This window comes from Scomber scombrus, chromosome 22 (genome assembly GCF_963691925.1).
Source record: "Scomber scombrus chromosome 22, fScoSco1.1, whole genome shotgun sequence".
In the NCBI taxonomy this organism is placed as follows: Eukaryota; Metazoa; Chordata; class Actinopteri; order Scombriformes; family Scombridae; genus Scomber; species Scomber scombrus.
In genome coordinates, this window is record NC_084991.1 from 4873549 (window position 1) to 4901331 (window position 27783).

A 27783-nucleotide genomic window follows, 5' to 3' on the forward strand; every position below is an offset into this window, starting at 1 on the left:
CAGAACAGCTGTTATTACGCGCGACTTTAATGCACGCTGTCCTGCTCGTTATACTTGCCATTCCAGTAATTCCTCACATAGCTCTGTACACTATCGCTACCCTAAAAAGGGTCTAAAATCGCCCCTGGTTCCACGGCACAAATAAGACACAGATGGGTCGTGCTCTGTGACATTCTTCTTCCGAATAATAGCATGCACGCCAATATCTGTATTAGTAATGAATAACCTTCACGCATGAATCATACATCCATAAGGGACAGATTTCACACATTATCAATGATACTGTAAATGCAGAAAACATACAAATGCATGGCAGAAATAGCATATTGTCAATATTTTAGAGACCCCACCTACATTTCACAAAGCACGTTTTCAGAGGAGCTCATGTCTTATTAAGAGGAACCGAGGTCTACCGGCTCTCCTGTAGTTGATGCATCTTCCCCCTGGACTTATACCTGTTATATCATGACATATCGGATTTCCCATTTACGTATGTGCCTCAGGCTCACTTATTGTTTCAATTGTTTTTAAATTCTTACTGCTTTGCTAATTTGTTTGCCTCTTTTCTATTTTTTTGTTCGTGCTTGTCTTTATTGGCGGCGCGGCGGCGCGCAGTTGGAACATGCGGCGCGCGGTTGTGCAGCGGCTCTTACCTCTCCTGTTTTGTGCTTTTTTGTATGTTATTCTATTTAATTCTATTGATCTTATTAAGTGCAATATATTTTAAATATTGTTTTAAAAGTACAAATGTAGTGGCACCTGTAACATAACGACAATAACGATTTCTATTCTATTCTATTATGTCTATCTAACTCGTTATTTATAGTCATTTTGAATCTATGACTGTTCATGCACGTTGTACCTTTCCCCGCCTGTGTGCTTGCATAACTTTCCTGTTATTGTGTTTCTAAAAGTAAAAAAAACCCCTAAAAGATTAGATAAGTGGTCAGAGAAATAACCCCCCCCCCCCTCCCCGTGCACACACACACACACACACACACACACACACACACACACACACACACACGCACACAGAGGTTGTAAAACTAAAATGATTAGTTAAATAGATAAGTGATCTGAGCTATAACAACCCCCTCCACACACACACACACACACACACACACACACACGTTGTGGTGGGTTATCATCGGCTTAAAGTGGGACAGGTGATAAACGTCAACATTGCGCCATGTGTTTGCTGGGAGGTTACCTATATTACCTATATATATATATATATGTCAACACTCCCTCCACCTTTTCGTTAGTTCTCTTGTACAAAATCAATAAAAACTCATTAAAATTGTTTCCGTAATGTATCAACAAATGGGTTTTCATTTCAGTGGCTGTTATCCTCCTCCGGGGAGTGACTGAAGTCGATCACACCCCCCACCCACCCCACCCCACTCCCCCAAGTCCTTCTTGTTATATATAATGCAGATTGACGCCCTGTCCGTTTCGACACTTTGTACAGGCTGTCTCCTCTACAATAATAGTTTCACTTGACTTCACAACAACTGCATTTAACTCATCTGCGGATTAACCAAAGATCCATTTCTCTTGTCCTACAGTAACATCATTTTGGAGGTAAGTCTGATCTATTTTTATCATAATTATTCTGCAAAGAAACATAACCGACAATAATAATAATAATAATAATAATAATAATAATAATAATAATAATAATAATAATCAAAAGAAAACCCGCCTCTATACATTGTAAATGTAAAGATCAATATAAGCGCTCAGTTATCACATTTTAAACGAACGCGTTCTTCTAAGTCCAATTTTAGTTAATTTCATTGAGGTTATATAAAATTATTTTTTGCTTTCCGATGTGAATATATAGCCTACACACTTATCTATGTTGTATTTCTCGTTAAATTGAATTTTCTTTGAGTTATGGACATGGTGCAGCCTTTAAAAAAAGAAATGTTCAGACCTCATCTTTTTTTATAGCTACATGTTTATCACGCAAAGATTCCAAACATTCTCAGGTTCCATCGTACCGTTTTTCTGTTAGTAAATGGAATATCCTTTATGTTTGGATTGTTGATATTTGATGGAATTTTATAAGCTGAAATATTAGGCACATAGATTGATGGAAAACTCATTTGACAGATAGTCTGATGAACACTAATATATTGTGCCTTTAGATCAGTGGCGGATTCATTTCAGAAGTGCGGGGTGTGCGTGCGCGCGCGCTGTGTGTGTGTGTGTGTGTGTGTGTGTGTGTGTGTGTGTGTGTGTGTGTGTGTGTGTGTGTGTGTGTGTGTGTGTGTGTGTGTGTGTGTGTCCATACTGTATGCAACACGTCAACAGCAGTAGGAATCCAAGGACAAAAACCCGCTAAACCTGACATACTGGTGAAATTATGGGTGATGATGAAAGCAGGATTGAATGAATACTAACGGCTGCGGCCTGCGGAAAGGCGGGCTGGAAGCGGCTGGAGAGTGATGGGGAAAAGAGCACCCAATGATTTATGTGCATACACACAATTGATTGATTCACGCAATGCTGAACTTTTTCTCCATCTGTGTGCTTGTATAACTGCTCTGTGCCTATGTTGCATTTTTTTTTAAACAACAACAACAACAAAAAACTACTAAAATAAATAAATAATATTTTGGAAAAAATTTCGCATTTAACTGATTTCCAGATCAGCAGATTCGTCACAGATTCACAGATTTTTAAGTCGCAGTTATGTAGTGCTCACCAGCGCCGGAGTGGGACTCATTTTCAGCCCTGGAGTTTCATGCCTCAGACTGACCCACTTTATGTGGATGTGGATTATGTGTGTATATCCTGTGACTGATGGCGAGCAAAGTAGTCAAATCTATCAACAGACTCATCTTCATCTGTCTCAGTACTAACTTGTGGTTCAGGGTTCTGTTGCTGAGCTGCTGCCTCTGTAATCACTCTGATCTCCCTTTCACACTTCCTCCAGTTGCACTAGACTCGCCTGCACCTGTATCACAATAAAAAAAACAATAATCTGTAAGGCTTTAGCATATTTGACATGGAAAACACATTTCGACTGAACCAATTAAGATTTTTTTCAATGGCAAAATATTCAGGCTTATTCCATATATTACTTTCATCCTATTCACTTTCAATTGTGTGCTTTGTTTACTATCATACCATAACTGAACACGGGCCCAAAATAAAATATTTTTTACATTTTAAGAACAAACAAAGAAAATAATATATTGCATTTATAATGTTTAAATATACAACCATGGAAGTTGTACAATACTGAAACAGGAGTTGATTTAAGTTGTAAAATTGGAAGTGATAAGAAAGAACTGGACCACAAGAGTGAGAAATGCACAGCAAGAAAGCGTTATAAATACATCATGGATTACACTTTCCTAATAGATACGTCATGTAGTTTACTCAGTATTTTTGCGACATCGGTGTCACTTACAGTACTAGGTTAACCCGTGTACTTAACATGATTAAATATTGACTTGCTCATGACAGGGACGGCCGGTGTGCGGACTATTCGTGACGTCATCGGCCTACTGGGAATAGGGCCACCACGCCTACGCTCAATAGTGCGGAGTAGTGTAATGTTGGACACCTAAACTCTAGTGGTTATCTCTTTTTCTACAACATTAAAGTGAACACGATTGGTGAAAAATAGGTGTTGAGATAATGTATTGGATTCATATTTAAATATGGTACACAAATCAGAATGGCAAAAATGGTCCCACATTACCCTAATCCACCCTATGTAAATGAGCCACATCCTATCCGTTCTCTGCACACCGTTGCCTCATTCAAATATGAGTTTTATAGATGATACTGATGTTTTTTTTTCTTTTTCTGGAGTGGCAGCAATACGCTTCCATAGCAGCTCATTTATAACGTGGTGAATGTGAAATAAGTAAGTAAGTAGGGTGGAGTAAAACTAGTGTCCCAGATTCGAATTAGAAAATCCACAAATTCTGAAATCATTTGGCACAAGGAATACTAATAAATAAATGTCATGTTCCCTTTGAGTACAACATCTACAAATTACCTTCTGATTAAACAAGGGAACATTTTGAGGATTTCATAATGATATACGGGGTTGATATAAAGTATTGGATACACAAGTCAGAATGGCAAAAAGTGTCCCATATTACACTACTCCACCGGAAAATGGAAATACCAAGGTGGTTTGACCAGAAGTGTAGTGGGCAAGGGACGCAGGGGAACAACGTCTGCCCACTTCTTTCAGCAGGATTTTTTTTTTTTTAAAGAAAAGATAGTAATAAGTAGAAGAAGAGACCTACAACCGATCCCTGCCATGACCATCCTAACCCATTGTGGCGATTCATTTAACTGTTCTGGAGTTCTTCAAATTTAACATAGTGTAATCGAATGCGTTTGGTGTGACTTGCATGTGTGTGAGTCTAGGCCTGTATTGTTGTAAATTGGTATGGTTCGTTTGTGTGTGTGTGTGTGTGTGTGTGTGTGTGTGTGTGTGTGTGTGTGTGTGTGTGTGTGTGTGTGTGTGTGTGTGTGTGTGTGTGTGTGTGTGTGTGTGTGTGTGTGTGTGTGTGTGGTTATGAGAAAGAAGCAGTACAGCACACATTATAATTGTTGTTGGTTATGTTGATTTTTTTTTTTAACTGATTAGCTATAGTTTCCATATCTGGCAAACTTTAAGCATTTTGTGTGTGTGTGTGTGTGTGTGTGTGTGTGTGTGTGTGTGTGTGTGTGTGTGTGTGTGTGTGTGTGTGTGTGTGTGTGTGTGCGCACGCTTACTTTTCTTTTTCTTTCCTTCTTTTTTGGATGACTTATTAAAATAGCGTGACACTACTAATCCACCGTTTAGAAAAACAGGTTATGGAAAGAACAAGCTGAAGTTAAGTGACATTAACAAAGGGCATTTTCCATCCGCAGCATCCAAACATCATCAGGGAAGAGCCATCTCTATTAAATGTGGTGTAATAAAACCTGATTGAAATGAGGCATAAAGGCTTAACTATAATATGTTGAAACTGGCTATGACAACTGATTTGCTTCTGGCTACAATAGTGAAGCCAAATGAAATAACACAATGTAAAAACCATGATGATGGTAAAATGTCAAGGGGGATTAGAACTCTAGTTTGGTGTCTTTCTACATCTCCGCCTAAAATTGTGCAATGACTCATTAATCCAAGGTGGGGATTTTAAAGAGTAGGCCATTATATCCAACATAGAGGAGCATCGTTCATTAAATAACTGGTACAAGTTATTTTTTAACTTCTCCCCCTTCTCTCTAACACTACACTGTGTTTACACCTGCTATATCTACCTTTGTCTCTCTCTACCTGCATCATTACGCAATGAAGGACATCCACTTCCACAATTAATGTAGAACACATTTTCATTTAGTATTTAAGCTTCCTAATATTTACATAAACACAATAGAAATAACTAACTACTAATACACATGACATTAAATGCCTAGTGAATAAGTCAAGAAAAAGCAAACAAGAGCCAAATTTAAAAAAAAAACCCTCTACCTACTCACTTTAGAAATTACAGGGCACCACCTAAGTTTTAAGTTTGACGCATTTGACGGGATTTCCCCGTAGGGCAATTGCTAAATAGGTAATTGAGATAGATAATAGGGAGTGTAGTATTAGACAAGGTGGAACAGTTGGTGGTAAAAGACTGATAAATTGAGGTTTCTGATTTTGTGTACATACAGTTTTTAGTTTACTGTCACAGTGTGCATATGCCTGCAGGTACGTGTGTGTGTGTGTGTGTGTGTGTGTAAGAGAGAGAGAGAGAGAGTGTAGGCGGAAGGGGTGATTTGCATGTGTTTGCATTTGAAGTAAGATTCCGGGTAAAACAGAAGCCTGTGTTGGTGATGTTACCAACCTACTCACAAACTGTAGCTCCTCAAAACATTTTTATGCGCCCTCACCACAAAGACTCTTCTTTTGAAGTGTCAGTCACAGCGTATTAACAGCACTAACAATAGCTTTTCTCAACACCAGTGTGTCTTCACAATGTCATTGGTGGGGCCTCCATATGAACCCTGTAAGGTTTAAAGATGGCTATGTAGGCTAAAATTCCCACATCAATATCAACATCACATCTCATACAATAATAAAGTGGATATATTTCATTTACAACACATTTCGTTAAAACTTGCACCACGTTAACATTTTCTAAAGAAAACTACGCTACAAGCTTAGTGACTCAACTTGTTATGCGTTAGTGTATATTTAGTGTACTGTAAGTTAGCTTCCTCATAGCACATTCAGTATGGGGTTTTTAACTTTTACACTTTTCTTGTGAGAAACTTGCTTTTAGGTTAAAATATGAGGAAGCTACAAAGCCACTTCCCTTGTTTTGTGACCAGCATTTTTTATTTTCAAAAGACACACAAAACAAACAACAGTACGACAGCACATTAACAATTAAAATAAGGGTAAGCAAGACAGAGTCGCGAATGGAATTTTACATAAAAGCAGTAGTGGACTGGAAGGAGAAGGACATTATTAAAAGGACATTATTACATATAAATGTATTCTGTCAGTTTCTTTAAACTATTAAAGCTGGAACGTCCCGAGGTCTTACGTTAGTGTGTGGAAAGGTGTGGGAGGGGTGTAGCTCTTCTTTTGAGGTAGTCTCTTATGGATTCAGCTATGTCTGACCATGCCTGTACAGTGTAGGGTCTGGCTCTATTGAGCCGTGCCGTTGTACACTAAAGAGAGGCTATACTCTGATAGGAGGCCATCCAGTTGTGAATCAAGGATATATTGGGGTTATACCACAATGACAGTATAGCTTTTTTCGCTGCAGTTAGGCCTGCTAACAGTAATGTACGTTGGTTCAAGTTGAGAGATAGCGATGAATCATCATTGAGTAGACAAAAGGCAGGGACTAGGCAATATTGCAGATCCTAATAGCTCTGACAGCGACGACATAACCTGAACCCAAAAGTCATTGATCACTGAGCATTCCCAAAACATGTGCATTGTTGTTCCCAGCGTCTGAGCTTGGCAGTGAGTACAGTTAGGATCAGTAATCAGTTTCATTTTAAAGCATTTGATAGGAGTAGCATATGCTCTATGGATCATCTTAAAATGTATGAGTTGGTATGCCAAATTTTTAGAAGTAATGTTTAGATTGGACCATATGCGTTCCCAATCAGGCTCTGGACTCCCACAAAAAAGCATAAAACAACTGCAGCTCATTCAGAACGCTGCAGCTCGAGTTTTGACCAGAACAAAGACATCAGAGCACATTACTCCAGTTCTAAAGTCTTTACACTGGCTCCCAGTCAGCTATATAATAGATTTTAAAGTTCTGCTACTGGTCTACAAATCACTGAATGGTTTAGGTCCAGAATACATGAATGACATGTTAGTAGAATATAAACCCAGTAGAGCTCTGAGATCTACTGACTCAGGTCAGATAGTGGAGCCCAGAGTTCAGACTAAACATGGTGAAGCAGCTTTTAGCTGTTATGCTGCACACAACTGGAACAAACTACCGGCAGAACTGAAATCAGCCCCAACTGTGAATATTTTTAAATCCAGGTTAAAAACACTTCTCTTCTCCTGTGCTTATGATTAAGCTCTTTCAAAGCACTTTAAATTTTAATCTTTCATTTGCACTGTATGTCCTTTTAATGATTTTAAAGCAAATCATTATCATCTGATTTTTAATGCTCTATTATAGTATTTTATTTCTCTCTCTTTCTATGTTTCTGTACTTTTATTATCAGTGTGTGTGTGTGTGTGTGTGTGTGGGGGGGGGGGGGGGGGGTTACTATGATTGGGTTTTATTTTTATTTCTCAAATTCCATGTTTTTTTCAATTTTTTCTGTTAAATGTTTGTTTTATGTAAAGCACATTGAGTTGCCACTGTGTATGAAATGCGCTATATAAATAAAACTGCCTTGCCTTGCCTTGCCTAAACCGACAAGGCCACTTCCTGACCATCATGATAGCTGTGAGTTTCAAAAGAAACACACACAAGGCTGTGTGCTTTTTTATACGCAGATACAGTAATATTAACTTCAGTGATCATTAAAATCTCTCCATATAGTAAGAGGATCAGTCACTATTACACTCAAATTCCAAGTTTATCCAGTGAAACACACAATCATCTGCATCATTTAAGTAGATAACAGCAAATTATGGCAATAGATAATACAAACACATTTGTACTGTACCACAATTAACTGCACTGATCACAATCATTATCATTACGTATAGACAGGAATATCACAGGCTGCCAAGCATATATTAAAGCTGCGAGCAGTGATGAACGGGGCGTTACTCGGCGGGTCGCACAACGGGTGCATGGATGTCTTGGCACCCAGGCTTTTATTGAACATAGCGTGATGGGGTTAAGTGACACTTCCTGTCACATTATGTGGTGCTAGAGTACACCCACCAATTATATGTCATGTTGAAGTGTATGATGTGGAGAACACACCATGTGAATTTCATGTAAATCGGATTATGTTTGTCATATGAGGCGTACTTCCTTTGTCCAGTAGGTGGCGCTGTGTATATGAGTCAGTATTGACACATAGACGTGTTCAGGGCAGGACCCTCATCATGTGTGAGGAATTTGGTACAGATTGGACAATGTATGTAGGAGTTATAAGAACTTCCTGTTTATGGCGAAAGTAATTTGTCATTTGCTGCACTGCCACGCCCACCAGGTATAATGGAGGAAAAAGATTTTAATAACTTTTCATCTCCAAGGTCTTTAGATGTTACAGAGTGAATTTGAAGTCTGTGGAGTCAAATCTCTAAGAGGAATTTGTTAAAGTACGAGGCGTGGAAATGAGAAAAATGGCATTAAAATCACAACTTTGAATCAAAATGGCAGACTTCCTGTTGGACGGACAGTGTGGTCCCCCACAACTTTTTTATGCGTTTGGACATGATACATTTACATGCCAAATTTTGTTCTCCTTCGTCAATCTGGGCGGAAGAAATTCACATTTTAAAGTGTCCTAAGGGGCGCCATTGAGCCAGTTTTGCCAGACCCATTTCTGGGACCCATAAAATATCAACATTTTCACCATGTCTGATGCATGTTTAGATAGCCAAAAATGTGTTTGTTTTGGAAGAACAAAACGCAGAGCTTTACCTACAGATACAATAGAGCCTTCTGTGAAGTGCTCGCGCCGTAATAATTAATGGGGATGTATGTTAAAAATTGAGGAGTGCATTTCATTTGTGCTGCTTACATTATTTCTGTTTTATTTAAGAGCCCAATCCAATAGAGGTGAATGATTCATAAACAGAACACACTCACTTTCATGGTGACATAATCCCTAATCTACCATACTCCACTATCCATAGCTTTTGGAAATTCTGTTCAACATTGTCGTGGGATGAAGGCTGAAATCTCATATAAAGCAATCCTGGACAAACGGCCTACAATATTTAATAGTGGAGAGGCCTGAGTGGCAGTTTAAGTTTTCACAGCTCTCTCCTCTGTAAGAATTCTCTCTTTCGCTGCCTCCAAATATCGTGAGGTACTTTTCTGTTCCTCTTGCTTTCTATAAAGACTGAAGAACACCAGGTGGAGGAACAAGGGAAGGGTTTAAAAAAATGTTTTCATCCCAGATTCAGTCTATTTCTTTCACCATTATGACATTTATTGTAAAGAATCTTAAAGAGATCATAATTTTAGGTGACATTAGGAGATGAATTTGTGCAGACTGCAGGTAGAAATAGTTAGAATCCCAAAATGTTGTGTTTTGTTTTTTTTGGCATATTCTATTGGCCTGAATCTACATCATGTGATTGTCAAATGTCTTGCTGCATCCAGCATTGCGTACTATGCACAACATACTCAATGTGTACTACTGTTTAACATACTTTTGTGTGAACAAACATTAGCACATGTCTGGATGTACTAAGTTATTATTATCACATTACTTGGATATGTGTAACCACGGTAACCTGAGCCTGTAAGCCTGACCCGATTTTAAAAATACATTCTGTCAAGCAAAGTAATACCTTACTTGAATTGAATCGTTACAACAGAGCTGCTTTGGTCGCTGTCCATCATTCACACTGTAATATTTTCCTGGAAATAAGATTGCACCATAACAATGAACCTAACCACATGTGAAATAGGATGCAAATCCCAGACAGTGGTATTATAGTCTTAAACTGTTTGTGAAACATTCACCTCAACCACCTCCCTTGTGCGTGCTTCAAAAAGACTGCATTCCCAAAGAATATAATCAAGCAGTGATTATGTCTTTGTTTTAAGACAACGCATTAAACTTGTCGACAAATGAAATATGTGAAGCCACCAGACAGTTTTTTGCAGGATGAGTTTGGTATAATTTGAAAGAATATTCCAGTGTGTGGTTTAACAACTGTAAGGAACAGGGGAATGGTGTTCGTGGAGCTTTTTTTCAACTTAGGAGCATAAAGTGCAGAGACGGCATAAAAGACCATCACAGGTGTAGAAACAGGAAAATACAATCACACATTAAAAAAACCCAATAGCATTAAAGATGATTACAAATGATGTCATCCATAAGGTAAAACATTACACAACAGAGCTGTATTATGTATTATACTATACAATAGCATTTTTCATTTTTTTTGACTACCCAAAGCGCTTTTACACTACATGTCACGTTCACACTCAAATGAACCACAAATGAAAACGGCCCTGAGTGGATAGACTGATGTACTGATCATAGACAGGGTAGAAAATAGTTCAGTATTATTTTTAACAGCGTGAGAAATAGCAGAGTGGCGTGAGTGCGTGTGAAAACCGTCATTTGCGTGACTCTCATTTTAATTGAGTTGAAACTCTGGTTAACCAGGTTTTAGGTTGTTTGGGACAATCATGATTAGCACTATGATTACATTACAGAAGAACCACAAACCGGTTCTTCTGTCGTGCCTTCTTGTTGTTTCAGATGTGCTCACATAATTTAATTGTGGGTCGGTTAGTTGTATTGTAAAAAGAGCAGGTCCACTCAGCCTACACCTTTTGGGACTTCCTGATAAGATAGATAAGATAAGATAAATCTTTATTGTCATTGCACAATCATACCAAGAAAAATAGTATAATAAATACAAAAATAGCAGTGCATAAAAAAGAATCATGAATTGATGCGAATAGTAAATACATAACAGTTCAGTGCAAAAAGTAGCAGTTCAGTATAAAAAAAGTGCAATAGAGATGAGTCATGTTAGATGTTTGCATTTAGTATTGTTATTGCCCTATTAAAAAAATCAGTAAAGTAAAGTAAAGAAAATTATTAAATATGTATCATTCTTTTGTGGTTACACCATTTGGCATTATCAGAAGCATTCAGTCTTACTTTTGGTTAAAAAATGAAAAACTTGATGCTAGTTTTAAAACATGTTTTTTTTTAAAGATAGTATTAAATTGCTCATCTTGCCAAACCTTATTTGCCACTGACCCATATACAACTAAACAGCTACAGCAAAAACTACCTCAACATAATCAGACAATGTTAATCAACATATTTGGAAAGTGTTATGTTATATGAGTGAAATGTTCAGAGAGAAAGTATCACCAATCAGATCTTGCAGGACAACATCCACTAGAAGAAACTACACCAATATTAAACCTTTCATGGTTGTGAGTAGACGCTGGCGGCACTTCGTTAAGGCTAAGCAAATAATGTGTAAAAACGTCTGTAGTGACTTAAACCAACATGCTTTGGTTGCCTGAGCCTAACCACACACAGCGCTCAGGGTAATCATTATGCTTGTTGATGTAACATAACTGGAAAAATCGGTTATTTGTATCTGTGTTGTAATTTCTAGGAGGAGGCAGGGTTTTTGTCAGATAATAAGGCAAGTCTAAATATGTTTTAAAAGGTCAAATAGAGGAGAGGCTTCTTCTGTCGTGCCTTCTTGTTGATTCAGATGTACTCACATAATTTAACTGTCAGTCAAGTAGTGTATTGTAAAAACAGCAGGTGCACTACGTGGTAGCTTCAGCGTACACTTCTTGAGAATTCCTGATAAGATAGATACGATAAGATAAGATAAGATACATCTTAATTGTCATTGCACAATCATACCAAGAACAATAGTGCAACGAATGCTTCTTCTTACAGTGCATTGTAATGTTTGTTGGGAGGCATTACTATTTTTCTTTTCGGTCATCCCAAACTATTAATTCATTAAAATACATTTCAATTTTGTTTAATAAACTGAGGTTCTCTAGAAATATAAAGTCAAGTATGTATTTTATCTATGTATCTATTTAAATTTTAACTCTTAAACAGGCAGGTGTGAAAAATGACATGTGAAAATGAGTCTTTTTATTTACTTTGATGTTACTCGTTATCTCATTTGCACCTAGCGAACATTTCCACAAATCATTTAAAAAATATTTTGTATATTTTGGATTGTATGTGTTGTATCTCCACCAGGATATGTTGCCCCTATTAAGGTATAAAAAATGTATATATGTACGTATCTCCTGGTGCACGTTGCCTGTTTGTATAAGTGATTAAATGTATTGGATTTTTATCGATCTATTTAGTTAATTATCTTGCTTTTTACCTGTAAAAGCACCTCTGAGAGGATGGTTCTATACTAACCTTCATAATTTGACCTCTATTTAAGTTCAGTTTTCTATTTCTCTGGTGTCCAATGTTTAGGTGAAATGACATCTCAGAGCACGAAGGTGGTGCTCTCACTGGACGCCGGAGCAGTCAGCTCGCTCAAAGAGGGCATCAATTTCAAGAAAAGCCCAGATGACGGTAAATGTTACATCATATACAAGAGCAACGATGACTTTAGAGCATGCAAAAACCAATGCAGACATCAGGGAGGGTTATTCATCAAAGACATTGAAGACCTGGATGGCAGGTGAGATATGTCAAGAACAGACTGCAGGTATTTCCATGTATAGAAAGTAATTGGTACAACTGACAAGATGTTTTGTTCCCACAGTGTTGTTAAATGTACTAAACACAACTGGAAGCTAAATGTGTCAACCATGAAATATGTGAACCCGCCAGACAGCTTCTTGCAGGACGAGCTCGGTAAGTTGGCAAGTGTTTTCCAGGGTGTTTCATATCTCCCCTAGTCCTTGGTATTGTTTGAAACGAGACCAATATGGGTTTTTTCCCAGTTTGATCAGTTTGATCACTCACCAAAGTAACTGCCTAAATATTATATATTTAGGGGGCGGCTGTGGCTCAGGAGGTAGAGCGGTCGTCCTCCAATTGGGAGATTGGCGGTTCGATTCCCGGCTCCTCCAGTCCACACCCCTAATTATAGGGGTGTGGACTATAATTTGCTGTGCCAACGGTGTATGAATGTGTACGAATGGTTAGCTTCCTCCTGATGTGCAGGTTGGCACCCTGCGTGGTACCTGCCTGCCATCAGTGTATGAATGTGTGTGAATGGGGTTGTAGTGTAAAGCGCTTTGAGTGGTCGAAAAGACTAGAAAGGCGCTATATAAGTACAGTCCATTTAGTCCATTTACCATATTAGAACGTGTTAACATCCGAAAAAATAGGTCCAACTAGGCAACACAGGTCTGCGGTTAGACCTTTTGGACGTTAGACTCACTACTGCTGTGATCATACATAGACACTGCCAAGCTTTGGATTTCTCCACATGTCGAGGCATCATTTTTATCCTTTCCAAAAACCAAAAATACAAAAGGTGTGGATACCAGAAGTTATCTTGTGGGTTAGGGTTAGGGTAAACATATTAACTTGTCTGCACAACAGAAATGTATTACAGCTTTTTCTGCTGAACCACGCAGCAAAAAAAGATTTTAAAAAAAAGAGGAAAATGCTTTTTAAAAATGGCAAAATTGTGATTGTGACATCACCCTCATCTAACTGAGCCCACTTAAAAATAGAAGGGGAAATAGAGCCAAAGAAAGGCAGAAATTGCCAATATGTGAAAAAAAATCGTATTAAAGAACCCCTCTCATAGTTATATTCAGAGAAAATGTACCTGACTTCTGTAAACCCGGCGGAGCTGGTAGATGATGCTACTGTATGTCACACACACACAGAGGTAGAGATGTTGGATGGTGGGGGGCTTCAGTTGGTCGAGTTGAGCCCCATCGACCCCTGGCTGTCTGACCCTCGGGAACCTATGGAGTTGCAGGAAGGCGAAGTGAAAGTATGTAACCTCCCATACACATAGTTCACTCTTTACACCTTGAAACATACACCATAAGATTTTTGCATATGGTCTGGACATCAATTGTAATTGTGCACTGTGTAATGCTATTATGTTGTACTTACCTTAATATGAAGATATTGTACTCCTATAAAATTACATAATGAATTAAATAAACAATTAATTTAAATGTAGATTGACAACACAATAGTGATACAACACTAAACATTATTGCTTGGCAAGTCTTTTCTATTCAAATAAAACCTTATCCACAATAGAAATGATGATTTTGTGAATCCTGCCATGATTCTCTTAGGCAACCTTGTGTTTACAGTTTATTATCATTGTCACACCTGTTTATTGTGACAAAAAAAAGTATCATCCGGTCAGTCCTGCAAGATCTGGCAACTCTAAAGTTGTGAACTTCCCTCCCAGGTGACGTACATAACCCACGCCTGCATGGAACTGCAGCTCGGAGAGAAGCGGTTCATGTTCGACCCGTGGCTGAAGGGTCCCGCTTTTGCCAGAGGCTGGTGGCTTCTCCATGAGCCTCCTGCAGACGCCATGGACAGACTCTGTGCAGCGGATCTAATCTACATCAGCCATATGCACTCAGACCACCTCAGGTAAACTCTGTCAATGGGAGGTTGTGGCTAAATTGATTCCATAACACTAGCTTCATCCTTGATCGCACATTGGCGACTGAAGGCTTATCGGTTTCGTATGCTTCAAATGAAGTGCTGGCTAGATCATCAAACAAAAAGAGATGTAATTTATTATTTAAGATTAAATGACAAAAATGTTAATATTTAAGCGCTTTTGAATAGAATGCATTATGTCCTGCCCTAACTTGTCCTGTATCCATTCCAGTTATCCCACACTCAAAGACTTGTCAGAGAGGAGGCCAGATATCCCCATTTATGTTGGTGACACATCCAGACCAGTCTTTTGGTGAGTCCAATCATGGAGCTCAATTTGGGCCATTATATTTATTATTTTAAAACTGAAAAATGTAACGTGTTGAAGTTGATCTTTATTCACAACTCCTTCTCTCTGTCCTAATGTAACAGGTATTTGGAGCAAAGCCAAGTCAAGCTGAGCAATATCAACGTCATTCCTTTCGGTGTCTGGCAAAATGTAAGCCACTGTTTCTTATATCAGGTCCAAGGGCAGCAAAAACATTACAAATAAAAGGAAAAAAGGAAATAACAATGCATAAGATGTTTGATACAAATACGGTAAAACATAAAAAACAATATAAAACCAACAGGGGAACATTTTATATAAATACCAAAGACCTAAATTTAAACGTTGAAAAGGTTGGGTTAAACCAAAGTAAAAACCAGAGTAAAAAGACAGGTGTTTAGTTTATTTTTAAAAATCCAAAAAGAGTTTGCTGCTTGTGGGAAGTCACACAGGCAATCACTGATATAGGAAGGTGCAAGATTATGTAGACCTTTAGACGAGCAGAAGGATGTTGAGATTGCAGTGTCGTGAGCTGTGGCAGAATGTTATCATTTTTGAAAGTGAATTAACTTATTTATTTGTTTTGATGTAGCCAAATAAGAGGAGTGGCAGTAAGTGTGGTCAAAGTCAAAAACCACTTCCTGATCTGAACCTGATCTTGTGCCTTATTCTGATGGACAGGCAATCGATCTTTGACTGCGGTCTTTGTCTCAGTGTGTTTGCACACATTGAAGTTGCTAAGTTACTCAGAGAAACCAGGCTACTCAAGTTAGGTATACATACAAATCATTGACCGGATTTTGTTCACACCTCAATTTGGTGTGGCTTTTTTGATTCTATTTGTTTTAAAATTGTGATAGAAGAAACTGCCTTTTGACTAGCCTTTGGGGATGTGTGTGTGTTTGTGTGTGTGTGTGTGTGTTTGTGTGTGTGTGTGTGTGTGTGTGTGTGTGTGTGTGTGTGTGTGTGTGTGTGTGTGTGTGTGTGTGTGTGTGTGTTGAAGCCTTACAGAGCATTGAGAAGAGAGGGCAGGCAGATAGAAGAGAGCTTTTCCTCAAAGCGCAAATGTGTCTGAATTTGCACTCAAGAAGTACTCAAATATTCAGCAGTGAAAATGGACTTATTTAGACTTCTACAGGCTACTTTGTTTTTAGTTTCAGCTTTAGTCGGGCTTTGGATGATGAAAATATTTAAAATTATAAGACCCTATCACTCCATGTAATGATCTCTCCTTTTATCCAGCAACAAAGTGCTGTGCTTTCCCTGTCCTCAGTCTTTTCCATGCACATGCATACTTGTAAAAAGCCGATTAGACTCATAATATGCAAATACATCTCAAGGAGAAATCAGGTTTCTCTTATCCCCTACCCCAATTACAGAAACCAGGTTTCTTGTTTATATAATTGTGAAGAAATCAGGTTACTAGAAAATGGTGACTGTTTTACCTGCTTTCTGTCCATCTCAAAATTGTTACTCATCCAAATATTAATATATCATACAGGTAAAAAGAGCATTTAAAGAGCTGGGGTTAAGTGGCAATACAGAGAAATAGTCTAGTGTCATATTCGTAACATGACATTTGACATTATCCTGTCTAATAATGTTGGCCAGAGGGAGTGCTTACTGTTTAAAGAAAATTGGACCCAAAATGCTTCCTTGAGGAACACTGTAATTAATATGTGATACAAAATCACCCAACCTAACAAAATGTTACTTGTATATAAGTATGTATGTAAGTTGTAGGTAAGAACAAAAGCAGTTGGGAACTACACCAGAGAGACCTGCTCATTTCTCAAGTCTATTCATTTAAATGCCATAAACAAGCATGAATCTGACCAAATAAGTGTACACTATTGTAAATATGTCATCAGCCACACACTATCTCTTGGTCTCCAACAGATTGACGAATACCTGAGATTCATGATCCTGATGGATGGTGTACATCCTGAAATGGACACTTGCATTATTGTTGAGTATAAAGGTGCATGCTTTTTGATGATGGTTCTATTTTACGTATCATCACTACACTTAGCCCTACTGAGTAAAAAATAACCCTGACTGACTTTGATTTCAGGTCACAAGATCCTGAACACTGTGGACTGCACAAGGCCAAATGGGGGCAGATTACCACAGAATGTGGACTTGATGATGAGTGACTTTGCCGGAGGGGCATCTGGATTCCCCATGACCTTCTATGGAGGGAAATACATAGGTGAGGCTCACATCAGTAGTTAACACATTTACCTCATTGTATGTCATAGTATGATTACTTTTGAATTGTTAAGATACATCATGATTTAACTACAAAACAGTTATTTTAGGGCGTATTGAGAGTCATATTTTTTTCTCAGTGTAGCTTTCACCAGTGTCATGCTTAAATAATGCCATTTTACATGTATTAATTTGTCCACTTATTGTACTTTACTTGATTACTGTACTTCTACCTCTACTCTGCTACATTTATCTGAGAGCTATAGTCATTAGCTACTTTACAGATTTAATTTTACATACCAAATGAATGTCCTCCTTTGAGTGTTAATATAGACAACTCTTTGAACACTTCTAAATTTAAATGTACTGAAAATCATCCTGTAAAATGTGTTCAGTGGTCAGGAATATTTGTGTATTACACTGCTGACGTAAGGATAATTGTGATAATCTTTATCCAGATTCCTGGAAGGCAGAGTTTATCAAGAATGAAAGAAAGAAGCTGCTGAACTACAAAGCACTGATGGTGAAATCCCTGCAGCCAAGGATCTACTGCCCGTTCGCTGGCTATTTTGTAGAGGCTCATCCATCAGACAGGTAGAGTTTGTGAAGAGGGAGTTGGTTTTGATTTGTGAAATATTTCTGATCTCACAGTTGACACAGCTGGTGTGATTAGATCTAATTTTCTTGTTCATCTAGTTAAATGAGTATAGCCAATGAGTAACTGTAACTGCTAAACACTAATTACATGTGCAAATCTGACTTAGTGGTATTCTTGGGTCTTGATTTGTCTGTGTTTGTGTATTTCTGTGTAAAGATACATCAAGGACACAAACACTAAAAACAGTGCAGAGGACCTCAACGCACTCATTAATAAGACTGCACCAGAAATCAAGACATGGACGCCCAAGCCAAGTGCTGTACTGGACCTCGGCCTCGCTCTGAGAGACCCTGCCAACAGGTAGATGACGTGTCAAACTGTGTGTGTTTGTGTGTTCTTGATGGACCCGTATTTTTACCATTGCTAACTTTGGCTTTTTACTCACGAAGCTCTTATTGCACTTACAGCAACGTAATGAATTTACTTGTTGTGTCAACTGTCCACCGCTTTACATTGCTAGCTAACCTCTGTGTATACTGCAGGAGGGATGTTCACGCCACGCCATATATTTAACACATTAAAATTATTACACCCGGGGGCCAATCATGTGGGTCGTGCCCACATGATTGGGAATCACTGGGCTACATCATCCTCATTGCATTCCTGGATCTTAGCAACTGACTGTTTGCTAAACTCCTCCCCTGAACGATGACTATCTATTTGTAAGTCAGTAACAATGACTAGGAACAGAAAACCTGTCAAGCTATGAGTTTTTTTCCACATGTTGACGCAATGTGCATGGGGTTGTAGTATTTCACGATACTCGGTATCTAAAGAGATTGCAGAGTGGTTTTTTTTAGTCTTTTAGCCTTTCAAAAACTAAACCACAATGGCAAAAGTGTGAGGAAACAGATGAAACAGTGTTTGCCTTCTAAATCGTGACCTGAAAAAATTAGTATGTTCAGCTTACTATCTTACTACCTACAGTGCAGTAATGTCAAGATAGTGGTATTTAAAAGGCCAAAGTGCACATCGTTGAGCCTTTTACAATTTTTCTCATTTTAAATGACTGGGGACAGCATTTTAAACCATATCAAAGAGTTAGATCTCTGATCAGCTAGTTAGATACAGTAAAACATCTTCTAGCTATGTCAACTGTTTTAATAGTAGCAAATCTGCTTTTTCCCTACTGTGACATGTCAAAGATGTCTATTGGTACATGCTCCCAATGGTGGGGGTGGGGGTGGGGGTGGGGGGGGGGTAGCTAGTTCAGATGTGTGGTGGCAGTAAATGGAAGGACCCGTCTCCCAAACTCCCCAATCTCACTCCATTTTTGCACACATGCATATACACCCACATTAACAATTTAAATACCCATCTCTTTTACAGGCACAAATGCACCTAACTGACAACATTCTGTGTTTATCTAACGTTTTGGATCATCATTATGTCATTGTTTGTACTGTAGACATGTTTGTATGTGCATGTCTTGTCCCTGTGTGTTTAATCACCTGTTGTGTTATGCTTCACCTATAGAAAAAGAAAGAAAAAGGTCTACGATCTATTATGTTTTTATGTGAATATTTTCTTACTGCACTACCAAACATAGTGAGGCCATTACCAATCCCCCGACTCATGCAAAAATCTACAAGGACAGTTGGGAGTTTGACTTGTATGTGGATGAACTGAACAGTGCCATCAGCAATGAGATATTTAAACACCAAAGCTGGATCCAGTTTTATTACAACTGGGCAGGCTTTCAAAACTACAACCTTGTAGTACGGGTAAATATCCTTGATAAGCAAGATATTCTCTATTCTTCTTCAACATCTTTTATGGCTCATCTTTTGCATAAACTTTCCTTGGTTAAGTGGCACAATGATACCTTGTTCTTTTGCTTTCTTCTAATTAAGAGTGTTAGAATGGAAGTGTGCTGTAATCACCACATTTCCAGCTTGGTTCCAGTTGTTGCATGTCATCACCCATTCTTTCCCCTCATTTCCTGTCACCTATGTTCTTTCTGCTTGTCAAAATAGGCAAACTTGCCAGGTGTGGTTTGGTTAAAATGCGATGCAATTGTAAAGGGTCACTTCAACAATTCAGTGACAGAGATAAGCACATGCTTTCTGAGATGTGTCTATTCTTCAAAGAGCTGATAGCAACACATTTTTTTTATCCGCATTCCAGCATGGAAAAAAGGTCACCTGACTACTGGAGTTATGCAGCTCAACCTTGTAGAGGACGTCAAGGTTGGGTCACATTCCCACCACACTACTGTGTTCAAATCTGCCCTAACCAATCACGGCAAACAGAGAGACCTTGATTAAATAATGATTTCCAAGAAAGGTATTTGCTCTTCTCACCGAAAAAACAAATAGAAGAATATTTTTCAAGGACCTGAACAGATTTCTTCCTGGAAAAAAATCACCTCTGAAACACATGTAACATGACAACAGAAGAAGAAATAAAACTGGTTAAACTAGTGCTGTGTAAATGGTAAATGGACTGTACTTATATCGCTTTTCGTTTATCGTCTTTTTGACCACTCAAAGCGCTTTTACACTACGTCACATTCACCCATTCATACACAGTCATACACCGTTGGCACAGCCATCAGGAGCAACTGAGAGTTAAGGTAAAAATCAAACCTCCAATCTTCCGATTGGTGGACAACCGCTCTACCCCCGAGCCACAGCCGCCCCAAAAATGTGACTGTTTAATATAGTTCAATTTTAATAGCGAGTACAAATATAAAAATAAAACAACTTAATTTTGAAAATAAGCAGCTAACAATTCACTCTATTGGGACACCAAGCATTTTTAAAGCACCTGCTCAGTTTACTCATGTCATAGCAGAATTTCTGGAGTCTCAGCAGAAGCTGAAAGGGTAGGTGTGGGTTGTATCATGCTAACTCTGCTCTGTTTCCTTATTGCCTCTTTCCTTTTCTTCTAGCTTTGAGCTAGCACCTCCTGGGCTTGTTTTTTAGATTTTCAAAAGCTTCAGTCTGCTCCTTTAGGGTATCAAGCTTACTATCAATTAAATCTGGTTCTGTAAACTGACACTTTTTCCTCTCAGTTGTCAGCTTTGTTTTTAGTGGATATATTCTTAAATGAAATGCAAATGTCCCAACATGTGTATTCAAGGTCATTGAGACAGATGACAACTTTGAACCGGTCACTAAAGGCTACGACTACTTGGTGGACTTCTTGGACTTGTCGTTCCCCACCAAAAGGCCAGACAGAGAGCATTCCTACGTAGAGGTGAGTCATTGTCGATCACCTGGCAAATGTTACACAACAGCGGATAAAGCTGTTAGACATATTTGAGCTTATGAAATTATTTATTAAAAGACACAAGAGCATTTCAAGTTTAATTGTTAAGTTCCAAGCATGATGTGTAGTTTCAGATGGTGGTTTCTGTCTGTTTCTACTAGAAATAAAACTTGCTCTGTCAAACTGTTTACAAGTAGGGTTGCCAACCCGTATTTTGGGTGATTTTGATATGTCCCGTCAGGGACAGCTCCTGCCCCGAATTTCAGTCACCGGCAGCTTCACTAGCCAATAGTTGGTCAGTATACATTTAACGTGCCCAAACTCACGTAACGTTGCTAGGAGATTCGCTGGCTAACTGTGCGAGTGAGCGTTGACGCGAGTGTGCCACTGTCAAAATGAACGGACCTGAACCTCTCAAAAAAAAAAGGACTATGCAGCTACAACAGGCTATGGGAAGGGTTAGGGTTAGGACTTCTATCTGGCTGCACAGAAGTATAAAAAACTGTTGGAATCAGTCAAGAGTAGCAACAAATAACCATGGAAGAAGAAGCCATAGATGATGTGTCTTCTTTTGCTTTGTTATTTAAATGTATTATAATTGCTTATTTATAAAACCTATATATATATATTTGTTTCTGTCATTTACTGCAAGGTAAGGGAAGGTCCATGAGACAGTCCAACTGAGGATAGCAACAGAAACAGAGAGGCAGACGACAAAGACACAGGCAACTGATGGTTACAACAGAAAGACAGACAAGAAAGAATAATAGACTGAGACAACAGAATAAAGCCCAACAGAAACTGGTCCAAACAACACATGAAATTGTTTGAGAGACCAACATTTAATACAGATGGATGATAAATAGTTCTACAGCCTAGATGTAAAAGTTATATACAGATGGATGATAACAAAACGTTTTACACCCTACATGGATAAGTTGTATACAGATGGATAACAAATAGTTCTGCACCCTACATGCAAAAGTTATAATAAAATGTTCCTATTTATAAAATATATAAAATGATATATGTATACATGTATTACTAAGAGTTAGTTTGGTTTAGGCCTAAAGTTTTCCAGTGTCTGTGGCATATGTTACTGTAAACAACACATTTAAGTACAATATGGGTTTTGTGTTACTAAACTGTGAAATCAGTAGGTTCATGGTATGGCTAATGACACTTTGGAATTACTGTGGCACACCTGCTGGGTGCACACGTGCGCTCTGGGGCCTGTAGAGCCCCAGAGGACCTGCCTCAGAACAAAGTGTCCGTCATTTGGAGGTGAGAAAGTTGGCAACCCTAGTTTACAGGCAGACTCACTTACTCAAGGAAGTTGTGAAAACAGTCATGGAAAGAATCACATGCACATACCATCATGTTTTGTTATCTCCCAGAAAAGAAATGCTGACGGTTTTTTCATTTGTCCGTTTTAGATTAAGAACAGGATTGGAGTGATGAGATACATAGCGGTGCACGGTCGTCTGTGGGATGATTTGTACATCGGATTCCAGAACCGCATAAACCGAAACCCGGACGTCTATCACCACAAGTACTCACACTTTAACATTATGTCAAAATCATGTCATGAGATTGTACTCAGCGAGCATTTTATTGTTCTTTATATGTTGTGGCATACTGGAGCATATTGTCCACCCTATTAACATACATGAGAGTCAATGTCCTAAAATTAAACTCTGTCCTGTCCGTTTCCAGGTTCTGGAACCACTTCCAGACAGAGTTACCAGTTCAAAGGCCAGACTGGGACCAGTTTCTGCAGCAGGTGCCTTCCATCCAGAATAATGACACATCAAAGGATGAGCGAGAGGAGTTGAGCTCCTGTGCAGTGGCATGAATTTGGGTTTTTTGTTTATGAAGATGAAGTAATTGATTGTGACTAATGATCTGCTTTATTTTGATAAGTTTGCATGGTGGCAAAACGGGTAAAAGTCAACAAAAGGAAAACTTGATAAAACAAGTCTGTCCAGTCAAGACACAAAAAATCAGTTTACAGACTCTTGAGACTTGCTTTATGTAAATATGTATTATGTAATCTATCAGAAATGTCAAGGTGGTATCAATGTACATTATTATTGTGTACTAATGTAGTTTAACCTTAGTCTGACTGAGGTGCCTGCAGAACCCGTAGGTATTCTTCTTATCACATGGCACAAGCGCTTCATTCTGCCATTCCAGTTATTCACGACTTTGTCAGCAATTTGTTCCTAATCACCTCATTTAATTGTTTTATGTTTTAATTAATTTAATTCGACTCTGAGTCCTAATAAGAAGTATCACACATTATCAGGGGGTAGGGGCACTCTGTCAGTCATTTTGAAGGTGTTTTGGAAAGAATGTAAGGGTATAAAAGCTGCTGTTTGTATCAAAGAAACATATTTATTTTCGTTTTTACATAATATGCAAATTAACTGTAACTTTCCTAAAATAATGATGATCTGTTGTTTTTTTCTCAGGTGACATTAACTACATAACTAATAATGTTTTGGAAGGAATAAGTTAACATTGACATTTTGCTATGATTGTTGTTTCTTACAGTACATTATTCTTGGGATCCCCATGGACCCCAGTCACAGTCCTTGTATGTTAAATATGTTGAAGGATAAGGGATAAAGCCAGACTATGTAACCTTTGAAATAAAATAAAAAATTATGAAGATTTCTCCAAAAAATGAAAAGTTGAATTCAGGGCAATAAACTCTCCCGGAAGTTCAATAAAGTCCCCCCCAAGCTCAACACAGTAATGGCGCTTTTCCACTACACAGTTCCAGCATGACTCGCCTCGACTCACCTCGGTTCTTTTTGCGTTTCCACTAGGGAAAGTACCTGGTACCTGGTACTTTTTTAGTACCTGCTCTGGTGAGGTTCCAAGCGAGTCAAGCCGGTACTAAAATGTGACGTCGACACACTGCTGGCCGCTGATTGGTAGTTGTCGCTGAAAGAGTCATGAGCCGTCCCACACAAGAATCATTTTTAAATACCGGCAGCAGCGTTACAACCATACGTATGGAGTTAGATTTGTTTCATAATGATGTGTGTGTGCAGATCGACAATCTGTGTGTAAATATGTAATCTGTAAATATAAACACCTTCCACAAATACAAAAAAAAGATTTGTATACTCACAAAAATATTTTGCAAATATGAAACGGATTTGCAAATACACAAACAAATTCCACAAATAACAAAAATATCTGTGAATACATTAAATTAATTTACAAATAAATGAAAAGCATTTTTGAATATCTTCCTAACATTTACAACTTTCAAACAGGCATTTGTGAACTCAGTTTTTATTTGTGAATCGAAAAAACATTTGTGGATCTCAATTCTACGCTTGTGGATTTGCTTTTTACACTGGAGTCGGGTCAGACTGCTGACTTTTAACCCACTCGTCTCGAGAAACAGACGGAGGCAGATCAGGCCATTAAATTCACTGATAATTCTAGGGGTTCACATACTTTTGCCTCACACAAATATGTAACATTGGATAATTTTCCTCAATAAAAAAACAAACAAGTGTAAGATTTCAGGCTCATTTGTTAAACTCATATCTCTTTATTTAGTTTTAGGACGTGGATGGAAATCTGATTACATTTTAGGTCATATTTATGCAGAAATAGAGCACATTTTAAAGAGTTCACAAACTTTCAAGCAGCATTGTATATTCAACCTCTCACTATGTTGTAGTGAGAGGTTGAATATACAAGCTGCAAAGTGTCTGAATGACTACCGCCCTGTAGCACTGACACCTATAGCCATGAAGTGCTTTGAGAAACTGGAGTTCTCACACATCAAAACCATCATCCCATCTGGATGCGATCACAACACTGACATATTTAGAGGAACCAAACAGTTATGTGAGGATGTTAAATTGTGGACTTCAGTTCTGCATTTATCTGTCATCCCCCATGAACTGGTCAGTAAACTCTGGGCCTTGGTTTCTCTCTGTGCTAATGGGTCATGGACTCCCTTACAAACCAGTGACAGCAAGTCAGAGCCGTAAAGCACACCTCCACCACCCTCATCTTAAAAACAGTCACCCTGCAGGGCTGTGCGCCCAATGTCCAATGCTCTTCACACTTTTCACACATGGCTGCAACCCCACCTATGCTTCTAACTTAGTTAGTTGGCCTAATCTCAGATGATGACAAAACGGCATACATGCTTGAGGTTGATCATGTGGCCGAGCGGTACAAGGACAACAACCTGCTCCTTAACACCACAAGAACAAAAGTGATGAGCATGGAGATCGAAGAAGAAGTACAGAGTACACCTTCCCCTCCACATACATGTGGAGGTAGTGGAAAGTATGCCAGCTGCATAAGGCAGCACAGCCACCCTCTGTTTAACCTGCTGCCAACTGGCAGACAATTTACCATTCAACGCATTTACCCTTGAGCTAACCATCACATTGTCATGTGATATCATGCAAATTTAAATACATGCAGTAACACAAGCAATCAGTGCGCCTGCGCAACCAAGTCTCACGGCAGTTCTTAAAATAGCCCCGAAATGTAATCTATTGATGTCATGTCCAGTTATCCACGAATATTATTTAGTACTTTAAAAATATAAATGCTATATTATTCAACATTTAACCAAGAGATTTTACCCCTGTTGTGTTTTTATAAGTCCCGGTGTCGTGCCAAAAAGTGATCGTCTGCCAGAATCTGATTTGTGGCCGCGGGAGCGCGCACAGCAGCCCGTTGAGCGGTAGCGCTATAAAACGTCTAGTTTTCTTTTGATTAAACGGTCATAATATGCATATACAAACAATTATCACACATTATCACAACTGTGGCCAAAAGAAGTGTAGTTTGTAGCGAAATAAGGCATGGCAATTACGTGATAGACATGTCTCTACAGTATGTTTGATTTATGGGTGTGTTTTCAATAAAGAAATGATCACTTTTGCAATGATCCTCGTGACTCTGCATTGTTTTTTATCTGATCTGGGCCCTACGTAGTATTTGCTTCCCATGTTTGGATGTGTTTTGTATATCTAATATTATTGTTTATGCCTACTATTAAAATAACAAACAGTTTTCACCTGCCAAAAATTGATTGGAGGCCAAATGCATTTACTGAATGGTTATTTCTGCCTAAATATGACTTGATCTCATTCATACGCTTCATAATATAAACACTAGAGCTCACAGGACAGTTTGGAACTCTTTTAAAGGACCATTACAACACAAAATGGGCTTTTCCACCTGACAAAAATTGATACCTGCCCTTAATTTGATTCTGAAAGAGTTTTTCTGCCTCAAAATGACTTCATATCACTTACCACAGTAATATGAAGTCATTTTGAGGCAGAAAAACCCTTTCAGTATCAAATTAAGAGCTGGAATCAATTTTTGGCAAGTGAAAATCTGCATTTTATGTGTTGCACTGGCACTTCACTCAGTTTTCAAGAGGTAAAGGGTACTGTTTATGGTATTATCTTCTAAATATAACTCTGTTGAGTGATATGAAGTCATTTTGAGGCAGAAAAGCTCTTTCAGAATCAAATTAAGGGCAGGTATCTATTTTTGGCAGGTGAAAATGCCTTATTTTGTGTTGTAATGGTCCTTTAAAAGAGTTCCAAACTGTCCTGTGAGCTCTAGTGTTTATATTATGAAGCGTATGAATGAGATCAAGTCATATTTAGGCAGAAATAACCATTCAGTAAATGCATTTGGCCTCCAATCAATTTTTGGCAGGTGAAAACTGTTTGTTATTTTAATAGTAGGCATAAACAATAATATTAGATATACAAAACACATCCAAACATGGGAAGCAAATACTACGTAGGGCCCAGATCAGATAAAAAACAATGCAGAGTCACGAGGATCATTGCAAAAGTGATCATTTCTTTATTGAAAACACACCCATAAATCAAACATACTGTAGAGACATGTCTATCACGTAATTGCCATGCCTTATTTCGCTACAAACTACACTTCTTTTGGCCACAGTTGTGATAATGTGTGATAATTGTTTGTATATGCATATTATGACCGTTTAATCAAAAGAAAACTAGACGTTTTATAGCGCTACCGCTCAACGGGCTGCTGTGCGCGCTCCCGCAATCACAAATCAGATTCTGGCAGACGATCACTTTTTGGCACGACACCTGTAAGACCGGATAATTCACTGATGATTTTATTTATATCCTCAACATTTCTTAACACAAAAACAAGAAAGTGTCCTAGATAAGTTAACTAAATGCCGGGTAAATGTTATGACCATCGGTTTGAATTATTTCACTTCCGATTGTGAGAAATACGTTTTGTTTTTGCTGTTTCGGACATTAGCGGGAGTGGCTACATTAACCCTCCCATGATCCTCAGCGAATGTTACTTGTGAGGAATAAAAAGAGAAAAAAAAGTTTGTGTCTCAAATCTTCTGCTCATAGTTGTCTACAGCCTCTGCGGCTCAGATACACAATTGGAGGCTAATAATAAGGCTGTGAAACAAGACTTTACATCAGTGGGCATTCCCAGTGATGTCATGCGCTCCCAAAAGGGAACCCCCTCCACCCCTTTCCTATTTTTTTATATTTCATTGAGAAAATCTGGGACAGGAAGTACGTCACTTCGTCTCCTTCATCGCTTCATGAGC

At 38.4% G+C, this 27783-nt stretch overlaps 1 protein-coding gene across 1 annotated transcript; it reads left to right on the forward strand.

Annotated features, from left to right (window-relative positions):
- Positions 1 to 1471: 1471 nt before the first annotated feature.
- Positions 1472 to 24647, forward strand: cmah (cytidine monophospho-N-acetylneuraminic acid hydroxylase). The gene is made up of 15 exons (XM_062443349.1): positions 1472 to 1584; positions 12625 to 12835; positions 12920 to 13011; positions 14001 to 14110; positions 14546 to 14736; positions 14981 to 15061; positions 15181 to 15247; positions 16976 to 17057; positions 17151 to 17288; positions 17746 to 17881; positions 18102 to 18245; positions 19495 to 19669; positions 21030 to 21146; positions 22595 to 22710; positions 22875 to 24647. Exons 2-15 carry the CDS (start codon positions 12630 to 12632, stop codon positions 23011 to 23013), a joined length of 1794 nt encoding a protein of 597 aa, XP_062299333.1. The 5' UTR covers positions 1472 to 1584; positions 12625 to 12629; the 3' UTR covers positions 23014 to 24647.
- Positions 24648 to 27783: the final 3136 nt, after the last annotated feature.